The 19,703-nt window shown below is 37.7% G+C and overlaps 1 protein-coding gene across 1 annotated transcript in view; it reads left to right on the top strand.

Moving 5' to 3' along the window:
• The window catches only part of LOC104625414 (utrophin-like), a 76,927-nt gene extending 58,535 nt beyond the window's left edge, over positions 1-18,392 (top strand). Inside the window, exons 36-43 of the mRNA XM_010293032.1 lie at positions 348-497; positions 1,746-1,883; positions 2,696-2,848; positions 9,373-9,564; positions 11,404-11,576; positions 15,293-15,443; positions 16,858-17,033; positions 18,155-18,392. Of these exons, the coding sequence (XP_010291334.1) occupies positions 348-497; positions 1,746-1,883; positions 2,696-2,848; positions 9,373-9,564; positions 11,404-11,576; positions 15,293-15,443; positions 16,858-17,033; positions 18,155-18,392 (1,371 nt within the window). The remainder of the gene's footprint in view (positions 1-347; positions 498-1,745; positions 1,884-2,695; positions 2,849-9,372; positions 9,565-11,403; positions 11,577-15,292; positions 15,444-16,857; positions 17,034-18,154) is intronic.
• The last annotated feature ends 1,311 nt before the right edge of the window (positions 18,393-19,703 follow it).

The following is a 19,703-nucleotide window of genomic DNA, read 5'->3' as shown; positions in this document are numbered from 1 at the left end:
TTACAAATAACTGTGTTATTAAGACACAGGAAAATATATGTATTGCAGTACATATAAATATGAACTACAGAACAACACCGTAAGCTAATGTGATTGGAGATGTTTCTTTTGAGACCAAGATGCTGAGATTGAAGTTTGAAGGTAGAAGCTTGCTAATACTGTCAACACTGTGTCCAAGCTAACTCTGTGTTAGATCAAACAACTCTTGCAATTTTTGTTAATGCTGATATCTGATGGTCCTACAAACTGGTATGCCTGCTCATGGAGAATTTGTTTAAATCATTAAACTGTGTGTGACAGCTCATACTAAATTTTCAGCTTGAACAAAGTTTTATTTTCCTTTGCAGTTGCTTGTTGGACAAGAACGACTTCCTGTCATGTCAGAGCCCCATGAAGTTAGAGTGGCTTTTCCAGATCTGGAAAAATTTGACTGTGACATACAGAATATGTTAAAAGTTGTGGAAAAGCATCTGGAGCTGAGTGGGGAAGATGAAAAGGTTTGTGAACAATGGAAGAATTAAATAACTAACTCCCTTTCTGTTCTGTCAACATGTTACATTCCTCCAGACTTTGAGAGGGAATTCTTCTGAGAAAATCTTTTTAAGACGGGAGTAGAAAATGAAGGGAATTACTAGGTTGTTGGATACACTGCACAGTTTTCCCATAGCTGCTGCCTCTTGGCTGGTGCATTGAGAGTAACATCAGTCTGTATTTTCATCATAGTTTTATACAATTCGAGTTGTGAACTTTGATTTTCGTTTATCTTCTCTCTTCTATACAAAGGAGCTGTTTTTAAGGAATCCTTCCTCTAAAAATAAGAGGGTGTAAAACTGGTTTTTAATTTCTTCATATCTAAGTGACTGAACTTACATTAAAATGATTACTTAATGCAGCTGAGACTGTGTATTTGGCAATTTCAGGCCTCTAATCTATTGCACTTGGTAGATTTTTTTTTTTTTACTTTAAATTTAAACTGGTATGATATATTGAATCACAGTGCATGGGTTAGGTCAGTGGACGCTTGTGAGATGAGGAGCAAGTAAGAGTGTTGTAATAATGCTCATAGCAACTCCAAATAAGAACCTGGAACAAAATTTATCTATTTCTAGATTCTTATCTAGGCTCTGCTATTCACCTGTATAAAACTGTCATACTTCTGTTTGTATCTTGTCCACAATAGCCTTGTTGGCTACAAAATTGGGTGGAGTCCTGCCAGGCCACCCTATCTGCCTTCCTTTTAAGCATATGAAATGTTATAAACTGAGCTGGAAAGCTGAATATAAGTCTATGGAAAATGGCATATATACTACCGAAATCAAATTTTAAAAGGCCTCTATGGAAGGACCTCTTGTTATAAAACATATGCTTCTCTTTGTGCTGTGTTTATATTTATTTTGTTTTTGTTTTCTTGCTATTCTGCTCTGGCCTTGCCTATTATTGTCAAGTAATGCTTAGAACAGAAATGGAGCTGAGGTCATAGCCCCCTCTTGCTGTGGTTGCCTACTGTTGGCTCATTAGTGAGCTTCCTGCAGGCCATTTCTTTATGAAGTTTATGGAATGCCCAAGTTGGATTTTAGGATTTGGTAGTTGTGGAGGAGAATCTCTGCTTGAATTTGTTTGGCTCACATTGGAAAATAAAACAACAGTTTGGTACCATTACTGTTAACATCTGAGCAGGTAAATAAATTCATTTTGGAAACCATAGCTGAGCTTTCTGTAGGTAATACAGACTTGTGTAATTTTAGCTGGATCAAGAAAGAGCTCAGATTGAAGAAGTTTTACAGAGAGGAGGGCAGTTGTTACAGCAGCCTATGGAGGACCATAAGAGAGAGAAGATCCGCATACAGCTGTTACTTCTGCAAAAGAAGTACAACAGTGTTCAGGTACGATTATGATAGATACTATAGTTAAAGCTCGTTTATGTAGTCTTCCCTTTGGTATCCCATGACCTGGTTATGAATTTTTTAATGTATAAGATTCTCTGGGGAAGAGTTAAATGTGCATACACATGGTCTGACACTGAGTCTTTGGACTTCCTGAATACGAATTTTGTCATTCCAGAGTTGTGGGAGAATGGTTTTGATTTTTAAAGTCCTTTTCACAGCTTCACAGAGGGCCACCCTATATGTATTTACTCAGCTGGGCATTTGCTTCACTTGTCTTTGCTGGCCCTTTAGCAGAAGTTTGTCTCCACCACCAGGCTGTGTGAAGAGTGACTACATAGACACACACACAAGTGTATTTGTGAGTTCTCAGCAGAAGAGGTTTGTGTGAACATGAGTCTGCCCCTGAATTCCTCTTGCTTCCTATGGAGGGTATTATAAGCAACTGTGGACTCCAGTATGTTGTGGTGCTGTCATACACATGCCATATTAAAATTGTTTTTGTGTAGAACAAAGGGGATCTGTATTCTTGTATTCCTTTTAGCTCATCTATTTGAATCATATTAGACTTGGTAAGGTGAGATGTAGCTCAAAGGCAGGATAAGACTCTCAGGCTGGCTTTGATTACATGCCTGTGCAGATAAATAGACTATAGCTATTTAAAAGAAAAAAAAGGCTACTATTGCATATTTTGGAATTTGCTTCCTGAAATGTAATCCCTTGAGTATTCTTGTTTTACAAATAAATAAGACCTATTCTGTTCACTACTTCCCTCTTCTTATACCGTATCTTCCTAATACACTGGATTGTAGGAGTGCAGGTCATTTCAAAGGAGGCAGGTGGTGGAATGTTCTCCAGTGTTTTCCCAGTATAAGAAGGAGCATGACAGTCTAATGAAGTGGCTGGATGAGGCTGAGCACCGTCTGTCAGGCCTGCAAGGTGTGGAAGATGAACAAAAACTACAGGTAAATGAGCCTTTTCTTTCTTAGAGCAGATTGAACAGTATGTGTGAGCTTTAGAGATTCATATATTAGGTTTTTATGGTGTTTCATTTGACACCTTCTTGGAAAGAAATGTTTTCAAAATTGACAGCATTAATTTTTCATTAGGAAATTATCTGCATACACTAGTTTGGGATTTCTACATAGTCATCATAAATCCAAAATATCCCAGCCATCAGGACCAAGTATTAGAGTGTGATCTGGGCACTGTGGTTGAATCAGGACAGTTTCTCTTGCCAGTCTTGCTCATGGGGATTATGTTTAGCTCTTTTTGATACCCTGGCTCAAACAGCCTGATTCAACATCTGGTTGGTGCAGGTATGATAAAAGCCTCGTTTGAGGCTTAAACTCAGTGCCTCTGCATCCTGTGGTTGGGATATTGGAACTACTCTGATGCTGCCTTTCAGTGCTGTAAGTGCTTAGGGAGGGATAACTACCCTTATGTGACTGGTATTACTGTACACAATGAAGATTCATAAAAATGGCAAAGGTTGAAGTATTTCTGATGAGAAGTTATGTGTGATAATGTGTGTGTGGTGGGTCTTGACAAGCAATTTCACAACTGATTTAATAGGATGTCAAGGTCATAATTATTGAGGTTACAGATACTTCCATTGCAGTTTTTTTATTGTTTTGTTGTGGTTTGGTGGTTTTGTGGGGTTTTCTTGGTGTTGTGGGTTTGTTGGTTTTTGTTTTTGTTTTTTTTATTTTTATTTTTATTTTACTTCTCCTTTTAATCCTTCAAAACACATTGGCTGCATGGTAATTAAATTAATATTTTAGGCAATACCAGTGGGGAACCTTGTGAAGCAGTAAGTAATTTCTTGGACAAGCTTGGGGGCTAGGCAATCTGTCAAGTACTTCTCAGTTTCTGCATATAAGGCTTCATAATTAAAACCAATCAATCTCTTTTTGACTGTTCTGTAATGTTTTAATCCAACACCAATTATCTTGGAGGCAGGGGTAAAATGCTGTGGTTCCCTGTGAGACTCACACCACAAAACCATAACGTGGTGCTCTTCGTTGACAGCTGTAGTGCTATGTGGCTTCAGCTGCTGTAGACCTATGGCAGATGGTCTGCTCTCCTTGGTCATGTAGGCTATTCAGTATCAGCTATAAAAGTAAACCTCTTAAATCTGCTTCTCTTTATAGTGACTTTTTCAAATTATAAGACTCCGACACAGAGCTGGGCAACAAAGATGGCCCCAGGGTCTGTTTAACATCTGACTGCTCTGTTGGGTCCGCAGCGGTCATGCCTGGTGTACTGTGGTACTTGCACATGAGCTCCTTGGAACCTGACTGATGCCAGAGAATTTGTTTGAAGGAAATGGGGATCCATACACATTTAAAGTAAAACAATGTGATTCAGTTTTTCTGTTTGACTGTCAGCTGCTTTGAGTGAACCAATTACTGGATTGAAAAGGGAAAAAGGTGCACCTGGGTGGTTCTTTGCTAATGGGAGCAGTCCAGTTGTGCTACAGACTGGACTTCCTTGCCTGTTGACCAACAGACCTGACTGTTGGTCTCACTGCAGGTTGACTGATCTTCTCTGAGGAAGATCCTTTGCCTCTTGTAAAGCCCTTTTCTTTAGGCATATACTGCAGCTAATCCTTGGCACTGCTGGATCCATTCCTGTGTTACTGCATCTTGGTATCTGCGTGCTGAATGCAGAATATCATGTAAATATGGATTACCATAGCAATTACAATAGGGTGTTGATGGAGAAACATTCTCTTTGTTCAGAATTGTTTAAAAATATGGGGTTTTTTAATATCCAGATGTATTTATTTTTTTATATCCAGATGTAGTTTCCAGTCTGGCTGCGCCAGCTAGGCTTTCAGAAAGGGACCACAGCAGTTTTTCATTATTGCTGTGAAACTCAGGAACTGATGCTTTTGCTTCATGTGCCTATGCCTCTACCTTTATGATATTTGACTGGTAAGAGAGCCTGTCTCAACTGACTTTATGTTGCTTTTATGTCTTGTTCTTTCACATGCTTTACTAATTGATCTTGAACACAAAAAAATGGTATGGGACCATACCATTTCTAAAGGGAGGAATAGTGTTCCCAAATATCATCATCGTTTTAGATGAACACAGTTGCTCCAGAATCTTCTTGGAGCCACCAGACTTGACTTACCCTCAGCACCAGGGGGGGACACTAATGCTGAAATTCTGCATCAGAAACTGCCCCTTCCCAATTTTTAGCATCTATTTGGTGCTTGAACACCCTCTCTCCCTCTTCTTTAGTCAGTAGGGATGTCTGATGAAGGTGGGGAAAGGGAAACCCTGGATCTATCCATAGGGCCCCCGGACTGCCAAATAGCAGCGCTTTTTGCTCATCTTAGCTCAGGACTGAGAAGAACTAAATGAATTCTTGGCCTGCTGGTGTGCAGCTGGCTCAGCCCCTCACCTTGGTGTAACGAAGGTGCCGTGAGCAGAGGAAGAGAAACTAGTGATTGAAATGAACAAACAAGGAGTGAAAGAAAGATTTCATCTGCCAAGCTGGGGAGTAGACTCCAATTAAAGTTTTATGTAATACATGATTCACATTTTTGTAAATGAGTGTGGAGGAGAGGACTTATTTATGGTACTTGAAGGTCATCTATATCTATATATTGATTTGCTGGAAGTGGCTAGATCATAAATATTCCTCATCCTGTATGCTTCTAGGGATTATGGAGTTAAGTGTCTCTGAAATATTGGTAACCCTTCTGCATAGCAGGTACTTCTGAATAACCCTTGTTTTGCCACAAATCTGTTAGCTAAAAAAGCCTGCATCGGAAGTTTGTATCTCCTTGAGTTTCTTCTTTTCTAACCTTGCTTTAGTATTTATTTAAATTGCTCTATTCTGACTTGGCTCAGAATGAGGGACGGGAAAAAATTAAACCTTGAATTGCAGAAGTAATTAGTTGACTAAAGTTCCTGAGAGATTTTTCCAGGTTTTAGAAAACTGTTTTGAAGTGAAAATGATAATTTTGCAGATGGTAAGAGAATTTGCTGTTGCAGGCACAGTGCAGTTTTTCCTATAAACTGAAACACAGACACCATCTTGAAGGCTCTTGAAGTATTATTGCCATAATAAAGAAAACGCGTTTGTTTGCCTTTTGTGCTTTTATAGGGAAGGTTCTGGGTTACTTAAATATGAACCATTAGCTACATCGCACACAAATATGTTGCTTACTGACTGCATTAATTAATCCAGAAGAACAAATAGAAAGGACATGAGATTTTAGCTTTGGAAAACCTTTTCCTAGAAAACTGGCTATGAAATATCAACTGTGAGAGCGAAGGGGCAAGAAATGGTTAAAAAGTGAACATTTCTAATCAAAAAGGTATTTATTTGCAAAGACTGTAAGTAGTATGTGGTGATCTGAGATTAGCCTGCGTAAACACATTTGGTTAAAATGTTTATGTAGTTAAATATGTAACGTAAATTATTTAGTTTTATGTCAATTTCTTGGGCAGTATTTTCTAAAACCCACTTGGAAGCAAGTCAGAATGTTTTCTTGAGTTGAACCTCTGGTAGATTTTTTTTTTTTTTTTTTTAAATATACTTAAGTGTGAAAGGGGAAAAGGGAAGAAAATTTGAATCCAAATTCTGAATTGCAGGTCAAACTAGCTGCTAAGTATAGGAGGAAACAAATTTTTATTTGACCACTGAATTAAAATTATTTTTAGAAGCTCTCATTGAGTGGCCTTATTTATAGAATGTACACTGGTAATGAAGTATTCCCTTTTTTCCCCAGTCCTACATTTTTCCTAGTATTAAAGAGAGATCAAATTTGATAAACATGCTTTGTTACCACTGAAATTAAAGTAGAAAAGGGCTATTACAGTCATCCAGTCAGATTTCATCCTAAAATAACCTTTGATTAACTTTACATTTGTGGGTGCTTACAAAAAGAGTTTGCTTGCCTGTTTTTTTAATTAAAAAAAAAACCAAACCAAAACCCTAAAAACCAGTTTCTGTGACATATAGGTGCTTGATTTATGTGAGACAGTTATGTCAAACTTCTGCTCTTCCATTTTTTAATACATTATGCTGCATTTTAGAATCTGCCAGACTGCAATGCAAGATAGGGAACAGCTGAAGAATTAAAACTGAGCTGTAGTAAAGCACTAATGTGGTTTTAACACTTACATATGTTCACCTTTTAAGAAGGAGGGCTGTGAAAGGAGGAAACATCGTCTCAGTTATGGGAGGCAGCTGGAGGCGATTAGCAACGAGGCGTGCTTTGCAGGAACAGCACCAGGAGCAATCACTTTGCAGAAGAGCAGCAACCTGGCCCAGGGTGGTGCTACTGGGGAAGCAAAAAGTTTCAGTATATGTCAGCGTGGACAGCAAGTGGAGAACAAGTTTGATGCATGCCAACAACATGTTGTTTTAAATCTTGTGCAAGTTTTTTCTCATGGAAGATAAAGCAATGCCTGTGAAGTAGAATGATAATAAAGTCCAGTGACCTATTAATTTGGGTGAAGTCTAGATTCTGGACTGTCACCTGGGTGAGAATGAGACTTGTGGGATGTTGGAGAAAACACCTTGTGAAGATGTTGCAGGCAGCTGTGCTGCAGCAGGCATCCTGGTGTTTGTTCAAACTCGGCCTTAGTCCACATTGCTGGGGAAAAGATACTTTGAGGTGCACAGGCTTTGTCTGATTTCTTTGGAGCTGGGGCCTCTCCTTCCTCAGGAAATCAGAGTAATGCCTAAGCCTTCGGCTTTTGCTCTAAACTTCAGTGATGGGAGCTGACAAAATACACAGCACCTCAAGAAAATGTGTTTGGGGAGCATCAGGGACCAAGATTCTGGATTTGTAACTAAAGCATATGGAGTAGTTTATGTTTTTTACTGTGGTGCCTGCTTGCTGTACTGCTACTGAATCAAAAGCTATGTATGAGTATTTTTTGAGTATTTTATGGATTTTTATGTACAGCTTGTCTGTAATACTTGTTTTCAGTAGACCCAATTTATGCTTATGTGCCTGTACTTCCTGTTTCTTTTGGTATGCAATGAATAACTGAAAGAATACCATGTTCGGTGGTAAAAGTCTTGTGGGAGTACAACTGTGTCCCCAGTATCAATAACAGGAATGACTGTCTACTTTAAAAAAAATACCAAAAACAAAACACAAAACAAAAAAACCCAAAACCAACACAAAACAAAATCCTTAGGAGTATTGAGTGCATGAGAAGAAGTCCTGAGTGGTGAATACATGAGCATACCTTTTCTGCTGCAGTCTTTTTCTTTTGCAATACACATGCTGCATATGTTAGATTCCAGTTAATTTGAGTGATGTATTTGAAATGCTCAGAAACATGTGGAGGAGGAAGGTACAGACAGGTGTTTGCAAACAACTTTGTTAGTGAGGCGTAATATTTTACTCGTCAGCTATGGTAGTGATTTACATGTGTGCACCCAGCCCAGACTAATTGCAAAGTAAAATTCACTGGCTTAAATTGCTGTGAACATACATTTATTCACACACTCTTAAGTGTATTCTCAGCTGGTAGTAAATTATAGAGTTGAGTGTCTCTGTTTTGCTTCACTCAAACTCACGAAGTACAGGATGGTGGCTCAGAAGTTGCTTGAATTCTTTGGATGTGGAGGTCAGTTTACTTTTTCGTTGCTGATTTTAAAAAACTGGTCTGTTTTCAGAGATGGTAACAGAATCCTGTTGGATGAGAAACCTTTTAAGCAAAAAACTGCTTCCAGTTTTTGGACTATCTGCTTCACCTGCCTCTGCTACCTTTGCCAGGCATGGCAGAGTATAGCTGCTTGCAACTGGCTTCCTAATGCTTCAGATCCAGGCCATCATTTATGATCCAAGAAAAAGCTGCATTAAATTAAATTAAAGCTCTTCTTGTTTTCTTATCTGCTAACATGGTACTTGGCTAGATAGTCTGGATTTACAGCCAGAGCAGATAACAATTGCCAAGCTCTTGAGGAGTTAGTGTCTCTTATTGCTGCAAAAAGCATATTGTGGTATTGGCGGAGCACTAATTTAAAAAATGGTTGGGAAATGTGGGTAGGGATGCTTATTGGAAAGAATGTGGAGAGGGAAAAAAAAGTCTGCTTCAGTAAAATGGTTATTTCTGGTAGTCCTTGATGATGAAGGAAGCAGACAGTGGGTTGCAATCACAACTAGATACAGGCTCGATCAAGAAGTGTAATTTCTGGAAATGGTAAGGATCAAGGTGAGAGTAACAGCAGTGCTCTCAGTACTCCTGCGTCCTGGATTTTTAATAAAGAATAATACAGGGTCATTGTGAAACATGATATCTACTGTTTTCTGACTTTTAAAAATAAATATAGAAACAGTTCTCTGCAGAACTTGCAGCTTTCTTAATTTATGTAACTTTGCTAGAAAAGCCTTTGTTTTGTCTTTTAATGTACAAAATTACTTATTCTGCATGTAGTCTACTGATTTAGATTTTTTTCATAAAATTGCTTGTTCTTTGAAATATAAAACGAACTTTCATGTTTTTAGGCAATCCCTGTCCAGCAGAGGTTAAAAGGCCACTTTGCCGCAGGGGTTAGGACCTTGCCTTTTTCGGCTGAATACTTGGTTGAAATCAACAAAGTCTTGCTGGCCATGGCTGATGTTGAACTGCTGCTGAATGCACCAGAGCTAAATACTGGCATCTATGAGGATTTTTCAACTCAGGAAGATGCACTGAAGGTACTGCATGCCTAAGCATTATATTCAGAGGGAAGAACTGGAGAGGGGAATAGCAGAAGAAAAAAAGACCACCTTAGCGACTGTATAGCCATACTTGTATTTTTGCTTAGTATACACTGGATCAATATGCACTGAAAAATAAATAATGAGACACTTTTGTGGCTAATTTTTCTTTATGCAGAATCTGGTTACAAGGTGGAACAGTATGGAAGCTGAGTGGGAGGTTGAGGGAGAAAGGTTTGGCTTCTTTTGTTGGAGAAACTGTTGTGTTTTTCATCATGTAGTCTACATAATACGTAGAGAAATGCTAAAGCCAATCTCCTTACATTCCTGCTTGGTCTCCTTAATACAGCTGCTGTTCTCAGTGCCATGTGAAAACTATTGCTCACATGGGAAGAGGGAGAAAGGGAGACTCTTGACTTTTGAATGAAGCTGTGTATGAGGCCATAAGACAACAGTACCTGTTCTGATTAGCAAATCGTCAATATGTGCTCAATTTTAAGCTTCCAGTTCTCATTGCCAGCCAGTGGATTTACCTGTGTGATTAATGATGAGGAAGTAGGTAGGGATTTGCCCTCCTTCAAAAAGGGATGAAGAAAGTATGTTTGAAAGTATTGAATCCTGCTGTCAAATGTGAGTTAAGTAAGTAGAAGTCTGAGTCCTGGTTAATTTTGAACATGCAAAGGAGCATGATACAGAGATTCCCACAGAAAACATCCATTTGAGTTGAGAATTGCACATAATGCGGTGCAGTATAGATGCAACTCTATGGGTTGGGAAGCATAGTGGGGTCCATGTGTCTTTATATTTGAGGTAGTCAGGCTTTACCTCTCTCCTAGAGCTAGATCAGCTGTTTCTGCAGCTGTTACACAGGTCCTTTAAAAGCTTTTCAGAATTTTAGTCCACTTTTCTGACCTGCTTTTTGTTATGCTGTGTACATGCTTTCATTTTTCATATTTATTTTTTGGCATAGTTTTCAAAAGCAAATTAGGGGAATGATGCCAAAGTTTGATACAGTAGGTGACTCTTCTGTTTTGTTGATGAGATTCTCTTGTCCCTGTTTACTCTGCTTCTCTGATCCCTTAAGTACAATTAGGAGTGTTTTTGTTCAAATGGGTTTAAAATGCTTCATTTTAGTGCAGGTCTCTTGTCTGATTTTGAAGTTTTGGTCTCATCTAAGGATGTTTTCAGAAGAAGCAAATAGCAAAGCATAAAATTTTTAGAAGTGTAACTGTTTTAAATTCAAAAAGAGAAGCAAATTCTGCTGTTTGCATGGACTGTTTGTCCTCTAAATACCAAGACAGCATCAACAACAGCATCTGGTTTAAAGGTATTCTTATATCCTAGTGCAGTGATATTTGAGATACATGGCCTTAACGTTGTCATTCAAATCTAAAATTTTTATGTAGCTTATGCTTTTGCAGTTCTATGTGTGTGTGAGGCTACGTGAAGCATAATAAAGTCACATTTCGTGACTCATTTTTTACACAAGGAAGGAATATGTAGAGTGTCCTCATGACACAGGGGCAGATTTGTTTAATAATGAAGACACTGCTGCTTTGAAAAGTATGGTATGCCCCTTTACAGACTGGATATATAAAATATTTCATCCTCTTCATAAAAAACTGAGGATACATGCTTAAAAAGGTGTGATGGACTCTTCAGTTTGGTGCTAAGACTGATTTAATTTGTAAACTGATGATGGTCATGGTCTTGTTACAGATACTGGTTTTTGGAACAGTGTTTTGAAGAGATTACTTTTTGGTCTTTTTAAAATTTTTTTACATTTTCTGCTGATGTTGACTTTACTAATGGCTTGTGTTACTACTGTGCTTGCAGAACATAAAAGATATTTTGGATAAACTTGGGGATCAAATTGCAGTCATACATGAGAAGCAGCCTGATGTTATATTAGAAGCATCTGGACCTGAGGCGATACAAATAGGAGATGCACTAACCCAGTTGAATGCAGAATGGGATAGAATTAATAGAATGTACAATGATCGTAAGTGGTAAGTCAAGGATATTTGGTTTCTGTGGCCATGTGGTAAATATCTTATGTACTTGATTATAAGCATTTTACAAATGTACCCTAATGAAGAAGATAAAGAGTTTGGGAGAAATCAGCTTTAATATGTTAGTATTACACAATAATTGCCAGAGTTATTGAATGTTGAAACAGTTCATATGGAAATTGTAGTTTGGGTGCTTTTATGAAGCTGATTGTTTTTACTTTATAAAATAAAATGTTTGTAAAACAACTTTGTTTTGTAAAGGTTTTGCAAAGCAAAGTTTGAGATGAAAAATGCTGAGTAGGACATCTTTTAACAAAGAATTCAAGGCTGCTTTTGAAGGAGGGAAGGAGTTTGAAATGGTGGGGTCTTTAAAATACAGCACATATGATAGTTTTCAATAATCTTTGTTGTAAATAACTGAAGATGAGAGGTGACCATGTCATCAAATTTTGTGGTTGAGGGAACAAGAGAATACTAAAATCAATGCTTAAGAAAAATGTATTTCCTATTTCCCTTCCAGAAAGATCAAATAGCTGCAATTTCATTTATGCAAAAAAAGTAGAAAAACAAACAAACCACAAAGTTAAGCGAAGCTGTGATTTCTCCCCACCCCTTACAGAAGATATTCTAAACTGAAAATGCCTTATCTGGAGTATCTTTAAATGTTTTAAAAACAAACTCAATACCACTTAGTCAAACTTGGAAAAGTGTGTCAGAAAGGCATTTTAAGTTGGAATTGGTGAAAGTATGAAAGTATGTGTTCAGGAAGTTACCACTAAGATGAAGATATTCACACTGCAAACAGCAGTAGATACTGAGATTGCTGCTATGCAAAAAAACCTTAATGGCTGAAAATGATTTTGTGAAACTTAAATGCAAAGGCTCATACTGTAGTTAAATTGCTTTTACAGTATTTGCTTTTTAATGGTGATATAAGGTAATGGTTAATGCAGAAGTTCTGTAGAGCATAAAATAATGACTAACCATGTTCCCTTGCTTTGTAGCACCAGAAATCTGATGTCAAACACATTTGGTAGTGTATTTTGAAGAGATGATTTTAGGAAGTTTGTGTTACATAAGCTGATGTTTTCAGCTCTTTCTCAGAGCACTGGTGTATGTGTAGGAGTATAAAAATCAGTTGATAGCATTGTCTCAGCAGAGACTTCCAGAAATTCTGGGCCACTGAATCAGTGAACCATCAAGATTTCTAGTAATTCAGCAGGCACTGTGTTTTCAAATTAAAAAATTGTGAAACAAACTAGTGGTGCCACTTTTTGTACTCTTGCTGCCTGCCTGTGGTCACCTGCCATATTTGGAGACAACCGCTCCAGAATCTGGTGCCCATCTGCATGTATATGCCTGCAGCTATCTGGTTGTCTTTGTAGGTATGATGCCTGCTAAGCTTTAGTTATGCCTTTCTTCCCCCCCGTAACTTAATTGAAAAGCTTTAACTAATATTATCCTTTTGCAAGTATGAGTACAATTTCATTTACTACTTAAATTTCATTTTATTAAGTAGCCAGGGTTAACCAGAAACCTTGTCTTCCCATTGAAAAAGATAAGTGTATCAGAGGAAGTTCAATGTTTATGATTAGCTGGCAAAATGCAATGGATTACCTCCTCAGTTGGTTCACTGAATACAAATTAATCTTGAACTTCATAAAGTTTGTAAAGCTGTGCATCTTAATGAGAATAACATTGGGTGTGATTTTCATACAGAAAGGACTACTGGACTAGCAATTTAAGCTGAAATGGTATGTAGCTTCCTGAATATATTAAGTCCTACAATTTCAATAGAAGGATATGCTTTGATTAATGAAGACAATATTAAAATGCTGTATTTTTATACCCTTTCTGCTAGTAAGAAGAATTTTTAACCAAATTTATTCCTGCTTTTCCCAGTCCTAAGTATAAGCAAGAAGACTAGTAGACTTTATCTCCTTAATAATCTCTGGCTTTTTTCTATTTCTGGAGTGGGTGGACATTTTGACAGAACTAGTAGAAACAGCATCTGAAGTCTGTGGCAAAGTATTGATTTAGTTTTCAGAGGCAGTGTAATGATTTTGTGATTGAGTGCTAGCTAAGTAGTTAAACCTTTGATAAAAACTTGGATGTAGCCAAGCACAAGTTTAATTCAAACTGTACTTATTAAAGTACAGTTTGAAAAAATTTGTATCTCAATGCTTTCTCCTCTAAAGTTTTAAAATTCTGGATTCTGAAACAGTCACATGTTCAGAAACTTTAATTTTAAAGGAAGCCAATAATATGTTCTTTTAAACTATCTTAAGTGCTTAGAATATCTCTCCTCATTAAATGTGGAATGAGATGATATAGCGAGACAGTATGTTCAGTTAGACTAAAATGTACCTGAGAAATAAAAGGAGAATGAGATTTGGCATCAGTGTAGAGGTTGGTCTAGTGTATTGAATTGAGATGAGTGCAGGAGACTGAAATGGTAGAACTAGGAGGTAGGATCAGAAAAATTTAAGTAGAGATATTTAAGGCTTTCTTCTTTATTCTTCACGTGGGCCAATTCTAATAATAATAATTAAAAAAAGCCCTGTATATGCCAAGAAATATGGATGTCTTGATGAAAATGAGATATAATTTTGATGAAAATCCTGTCTCACTAGGATATCTGGGATTGTTGAATTTAATTAGTGAAGAAAATAGATGCAGTGGTAGCTCTTTAAAGTTATGCTGCTAACTTCAGATTGCATCTGGATATGAACGGTAACCCTGGCGTCTTTGCCGTTGGAATTGTTTAAGACAAAAATGATGGGCTGCAGATGAGATCTTTCCTCTGTCACATTAGAGGGTCCCCTGATAAGCAGGAGACCTGGCCTTCTATGTCTTTAAAGACGACTATTAGTTTGGAATGGGATACTATCAAGTATGTTGGTGTAGATACGTTGTTTGTCCCAAGTCCTGTGTCCTTTGAGACATCTGTCCTATTTGCCTTATAATGCTAACATAGACTTAACATTTGACAAGTAGAAAGCCAGCCTTTCTGACATGGTTTTCTTATTTAACATTCATGGGCTGTTTTTGTTAGAGTATCTACTATGTCAACAAACTCATTTTAGTTAAAAACATCCTTCTGACTGTGATAATTCAGCATGTTCCATGCTAGAAAATGTTGGCCTTCAAGTTAAGCTACCCATTAATTTGAAGCTGCAAAGATGGTAGTAATAATGAAATGCCTGGTAAATTATTGTGTGATTAAATTGTGTAAGACTTACTTATGTGGGCCCACTGGTAATACAGTCAGTTCTATACAATCAAAATCACCTTCACTTATTAAATTCCAGGCACTAGCACCCCATGGTTTATGAATTAAAAAAAATATAATCTGAGCAATTAATCATATTTCATGTTCCACACTGATATCTGAACTGTTTTATAATAAAGAAGAAAAGGGTTCTGCAGACCAATTTGATGCAGCTAATCAATCTTTATTTTTTAAGTGATAGAAGCAAAAGTTTGCCTATGGCTGCCTTTTTTTCCTTCAAGTGGAAGTTGACGACAGGCTGCACTATTGGCTTTTACTGGCTACTACTATGTCAGGAAGCCTTCAGTACCAGGGCTTTGTTAACCAGGCTATATGCCAGCCTTTCTGTTTTGCAAGGAAAGTTTCTACTTGCTGGAGTAGGAATAGTAGCCTTTTCACCGAAACGGTTTGGGTAATTTTTCAATGCTTTGTTTTTAAACAGTTGCTTTGATAGAGCGATTGAGGTATGGAGACAGTTCCACTGTGATCTCAATGACCTCTCCCACTGGATAACAGAAGCTGAAGCATTACTAGCTGATGCCCATGGTCCAGATGGCAGCCTGGAGCTGCAGGCAGCTGAGCTACATCAGCAGGTATGTATGATTTGTGCAGAAAATGAGCAAGCTGGAAAAAGTCTTGATTTTTTTTTTTGTCTAAAATTCTAGTTTTCTATATAGACATACAGAATTGAAATGAGGCTGTGCAATTATACTTTAAAAAGTGGCAACTCTTAAAATTTATTTTTCAATTGCAGTTGAAAATGATTCTTGGGGAAGATCTCAACTCTTGCTTATAGTATAGTGTTTTATGATGACTTTTAGTATGGATGAGTTCGAGATAATTTGATAATTCAAATGTTGGGATAATTTTTATAAGGTTTGTTACAGCTTCAAAAATATGTTAGTCAGCTAAGAAATCCTTTATATTTCACATACTGTCTACTCACAATTAAATAAATGGACCCCAACAATGGTTAATTATAATTTAACAAATTATTTTTTAAACTAGTGACTTTGCAAGATCCTGCATTGAATAAGCAATCTAGAAAAAGAAAATTCCAACTACATATATCTTAGGTTTGATTGCTTCAGACTTCAGTTCTGAAATATAATTTCCTAATGTTTTTCTAGCTCATCATTATGGAAGAGCAGACTTTTTGGTTCAGCTATACTGCTTTACTTCCTTTTAAATAAAGAGAAAAAACCATAACTTTAAGCATCAGGTTTTTGTGGTGTGGTTTTTTTTTTGTTGGTTTTTTTTTGTTTGGTTGGTTTTTTTGTTTTGGTTTTTTTTTGGGGGGGGAATAATAGTTATTCAAGAGTTAGGTATGTGTTGCTAAAGAAATGTAAGTTTGTGTTCTTGTGGCTGCTTGGGTTTTTCTTCTATGGCATTTCCCTTCTCTTTCTTGAATCATCTTATTCCTGACCTAATTGCAAAGAAATTTTTACTAACAATGTAAGGTTTTTGTAGTAGTCAGGGATATTTGAAGGTTTGATCCCAACATCTTCTGACTTCCTTTAGTTTCGTGGATTTTCTGTGTTGTCTGGGGACCATGGCAGCACAGCCATAATTGTCCTAGCTAAAATACTGTTAAGTTACAGAAAGTGTCAGGGGCACAGGTTATGAAAGGAACTGGTTAAAAAAAAGTCATACCTGCTGTTAGCACTCCTAGAAAGTGCTGTACATTAAGAGGAAAGGAGTCAAAACGTGACTGTGGATTCTAGCATTGATGGTTTAAATGAATTCTTGTGATCGTAAGTAGCATTCGGCAGCCTATTCCGTGTCATTATCTTTTTATGACACACATTAGAAAATTGAACTAGATTCAACAACAGACTCTTAATAACTTAAATCAACAGCATCCAATTTTAAGTAAGACTGCTTTAAGTGCCTGTTTTAGTAAAATAATATGCCCCCAGGATTCATCCTGCATATTATGAGCCACAGATCAAAGTCACTTTAGGCCAGTAATAAAATTCTGTGTGGTGGCTTTTATGTTTCTGACAGGAACTTGAAGAGGGAGTCAGCAGCCATCAGTCCAGTGTTTCAGCATTGAACAGAACTGGGGAAGGGATCATACAGAAACTGTCTGCTACAGACGGGAGCTTTCTACAGGAGAAGCTGGCGGGATTGAATAGACGCTGGAAAGCAATCACCGTGGAGGTCATGGATAGACAACAGAGGTAATAAGTTAATCAGAAATTTGAATGTCTGACCAGATGCGATGAGGAGAATCTCATTTAGAAGATTCTGGGAAAGAGCGCATTCTATTGCACGCTGTCATTAATCTGAATTTTCCTGACATTCAGACCTCTGTGTTTTGAACTGTCTTCTAGAACTAATTCCTCATAAGTGCACCTGCAATTGACTGTTTAGTGAGTCTGTGTTTAACACAACCCACCAGACGACAACCACAAAAATTCTTTTCTCTCAGTTTTCCTTTGTTTTTAAAATAATTTAATTGTTTAGCCAGGTTTTTTTAGGAAGGAACACTCAGCTACTTTCTCTGGCTCAAGCTGAACTGTAAGTACATTACCTTGACTTCTATTTTTACATCGTCAAAGATACACTAATTGAAACACTTGGTCTTGAATTTCCACTATAAAATAAGATCTTTAGGTCTGTATTTGCAACAACTTAATCCATCTGCCTAGATGAAAATCCATTTTGAAGTAGCCTTATATTTACTTAAAAAGATCAAAGAGCAAGGTTGTCTGAGAGAAATATACAAATTTTCAGTGCATCTGGGAATATAAGGCTGCCTCTCTGTTCCTACTGCTAAAAAATATATACGGATAAATCCTTGGAATGAATAGTTATTTTCGGAGGCTATTTATATAATTATACGTCTTTAACATCTCTTGATATATTTAGAAATGTAGTAAGATTTTTCTTAATAATTTAGTTTGAGAAGTTCCATTAAAACTTTGTGTGATTTAGGGATTTTTTCCCTTGGAGGTTTTAGGGACATTTCTAATACTTTAACTAATAGTGGCCACTTGTAGTGGCTTACAATGATTAGACCTAAAGGTGTTGTCATTACTATCAGTTATGTTTAATGTTTTCTGCAGACTTTAAAAAGTCTATGTTGTGACTTTGACACTGAAATTTATCTATTTTTAAGGCGGTAGTATTAATTTGCAAGTATCTTGCATTTTAACAATCATTTGAATACCAAAATGAATCCTTTAAAATGCTCCAGCCAGTGAAAAACACGTGACACTGTTGCATCAGGAGTAATGTAGGACAGACATGCTGTGCTCACTGCACAAATGCATGTGGATTTTTTGTTTTCCTTTTCCAGGCTAAAAGGAGAGAATCAGCAGCTGATAGAATACAGAAAGAAGCTTGATGAGCTGCGTTGCTGGTTGGAAAATGTAGAAAATGCTCTGGACACGAGATTTACGTTCAACCATGAAGAAAACTTGCAAGAATTACAGGCAAGATTGATTAGTGTGTCTTGTGCAAAGTATCAGGATGTGGCTTTTGGGGAGGGGAATTTTCACATTGCAAATAGCCAAAGAAATATTATGGATGTGTGAGACAGTTTTCTGAGATCACTTACACAGGTAAGATGCATCTCATAATGAAGTTGGGTTGAGTAGAAAACTATGTTATCTAGCCAGAAGATGGTGGCTATGTATCATAAAGTGAGAAATATATGTATTAATGCTAAAATTCCGTAAGTGGAATTTCACTGGAGATGATGTTCCCATTTCAACTTTATAATTATCAAAACTTCAGCAAAAAGCCAATAAGCTTAAAATGGTAAGTAAGCATAATTGCCCCATTTACTGGGCAGCTTTAATACTTTGTTACATGTGTGAGATTTTGTTTAACCTGCTTTTTAAACGATAAGGGTTTTGTTCATTTCAGGTAACTTGGGTGTATATTCAAGTAACTTGGGATCTAGACAGACTGGAGAGTTGGGCGGAGGGGAACCTCATTAAATTTAACAAGGACAAATGTAGAGTTCTGGACCTGGGGAGGAATCCCATGCACCAGTACTGGTTAGGGGTTGACCTGCTGGAAAGCAGCTCCATGGAGAAGGACCTTAGAGTTCTGGTAGACAACAAATTATCCATGGGACAGCAATGTGCCCTGGTGGCCAAGAGGGCCAATGGTATCCTGGGGTGCATTAAGAAGAGTGTGACCAGCAGGTCAAGAGAGGTTATCCTCTCCCTCTGCTCCATGCTGGTGAGGCCTCATCTGGAGTACTGTGAAGTTCTGGGCTCCCCAGTTCAAGAGAGGCAGGGAACTTTTGGAAAGAGTCCAACGGAGGGCTATGAGGATAATTAAGGGACTGGAACATCTCTTGTATGAGGAAAGGCTGAGAGACCTGGGTCTGTTTAGCCTGGAGAAGAGAAGGCTGCGAGGGGACCTTATCAATGTCTATAAATACCTGAAGGGTGGCTGTCAGGAGGATGGAGCCAGTCTCTTTTTAGTAGTGCCTAGTGATAGGATGAGGGACAATGGGCATAAACTGCAGCACATGAAGTTCCAGCTCAACATGAGGAAAAACTTCCTTACTGTGAGGGTGATGGAGCACTGGAACAGGCCGTCCAGAGAGGTTGTGGAATCTCCTTCTCTGGAGACCTTCAAACCCGACTGGACGCATTCCTGTGCAACCTGCCCTAGGTGATCCTGCCTTGGCAGGGGAGTTGAACCAGATGATCTTCAGAGGTCCCTTCCAACCCCTACCATTCTGTGATATGTATGAGTGTATATTTCCTGTTTATTTTGTGTCAGGTTTTGACAACAAAATATTTTCGGTTTGTAGGATGTATGAAAGAGAATGTTTCTGGAATCCTAAAAGAATGGAAGGAGTAGTGTCGTGGTTTAGCCCCAGCCGG

Source organism: Phaethon lepturus, unplaced genomic scaffold, assembly GCF_000687285.1.
Source record: "Phaethon lepturus isolate BGI_N335 unplaced genomic scaffold, ASM68728v1 scaffold11538, whole genome shotgun sequence".
Lineage (NCBI taxonomy): Eukaryota > Metazoa > Chordata > Aves > Phaethontiformes > Phaethontidae > Phaethon > Phaethon lepturus.
Note: the sequence above shows the minus strand (reverse complement) of the source record. Positions and strands in the feature narration are given on the sequence as shown.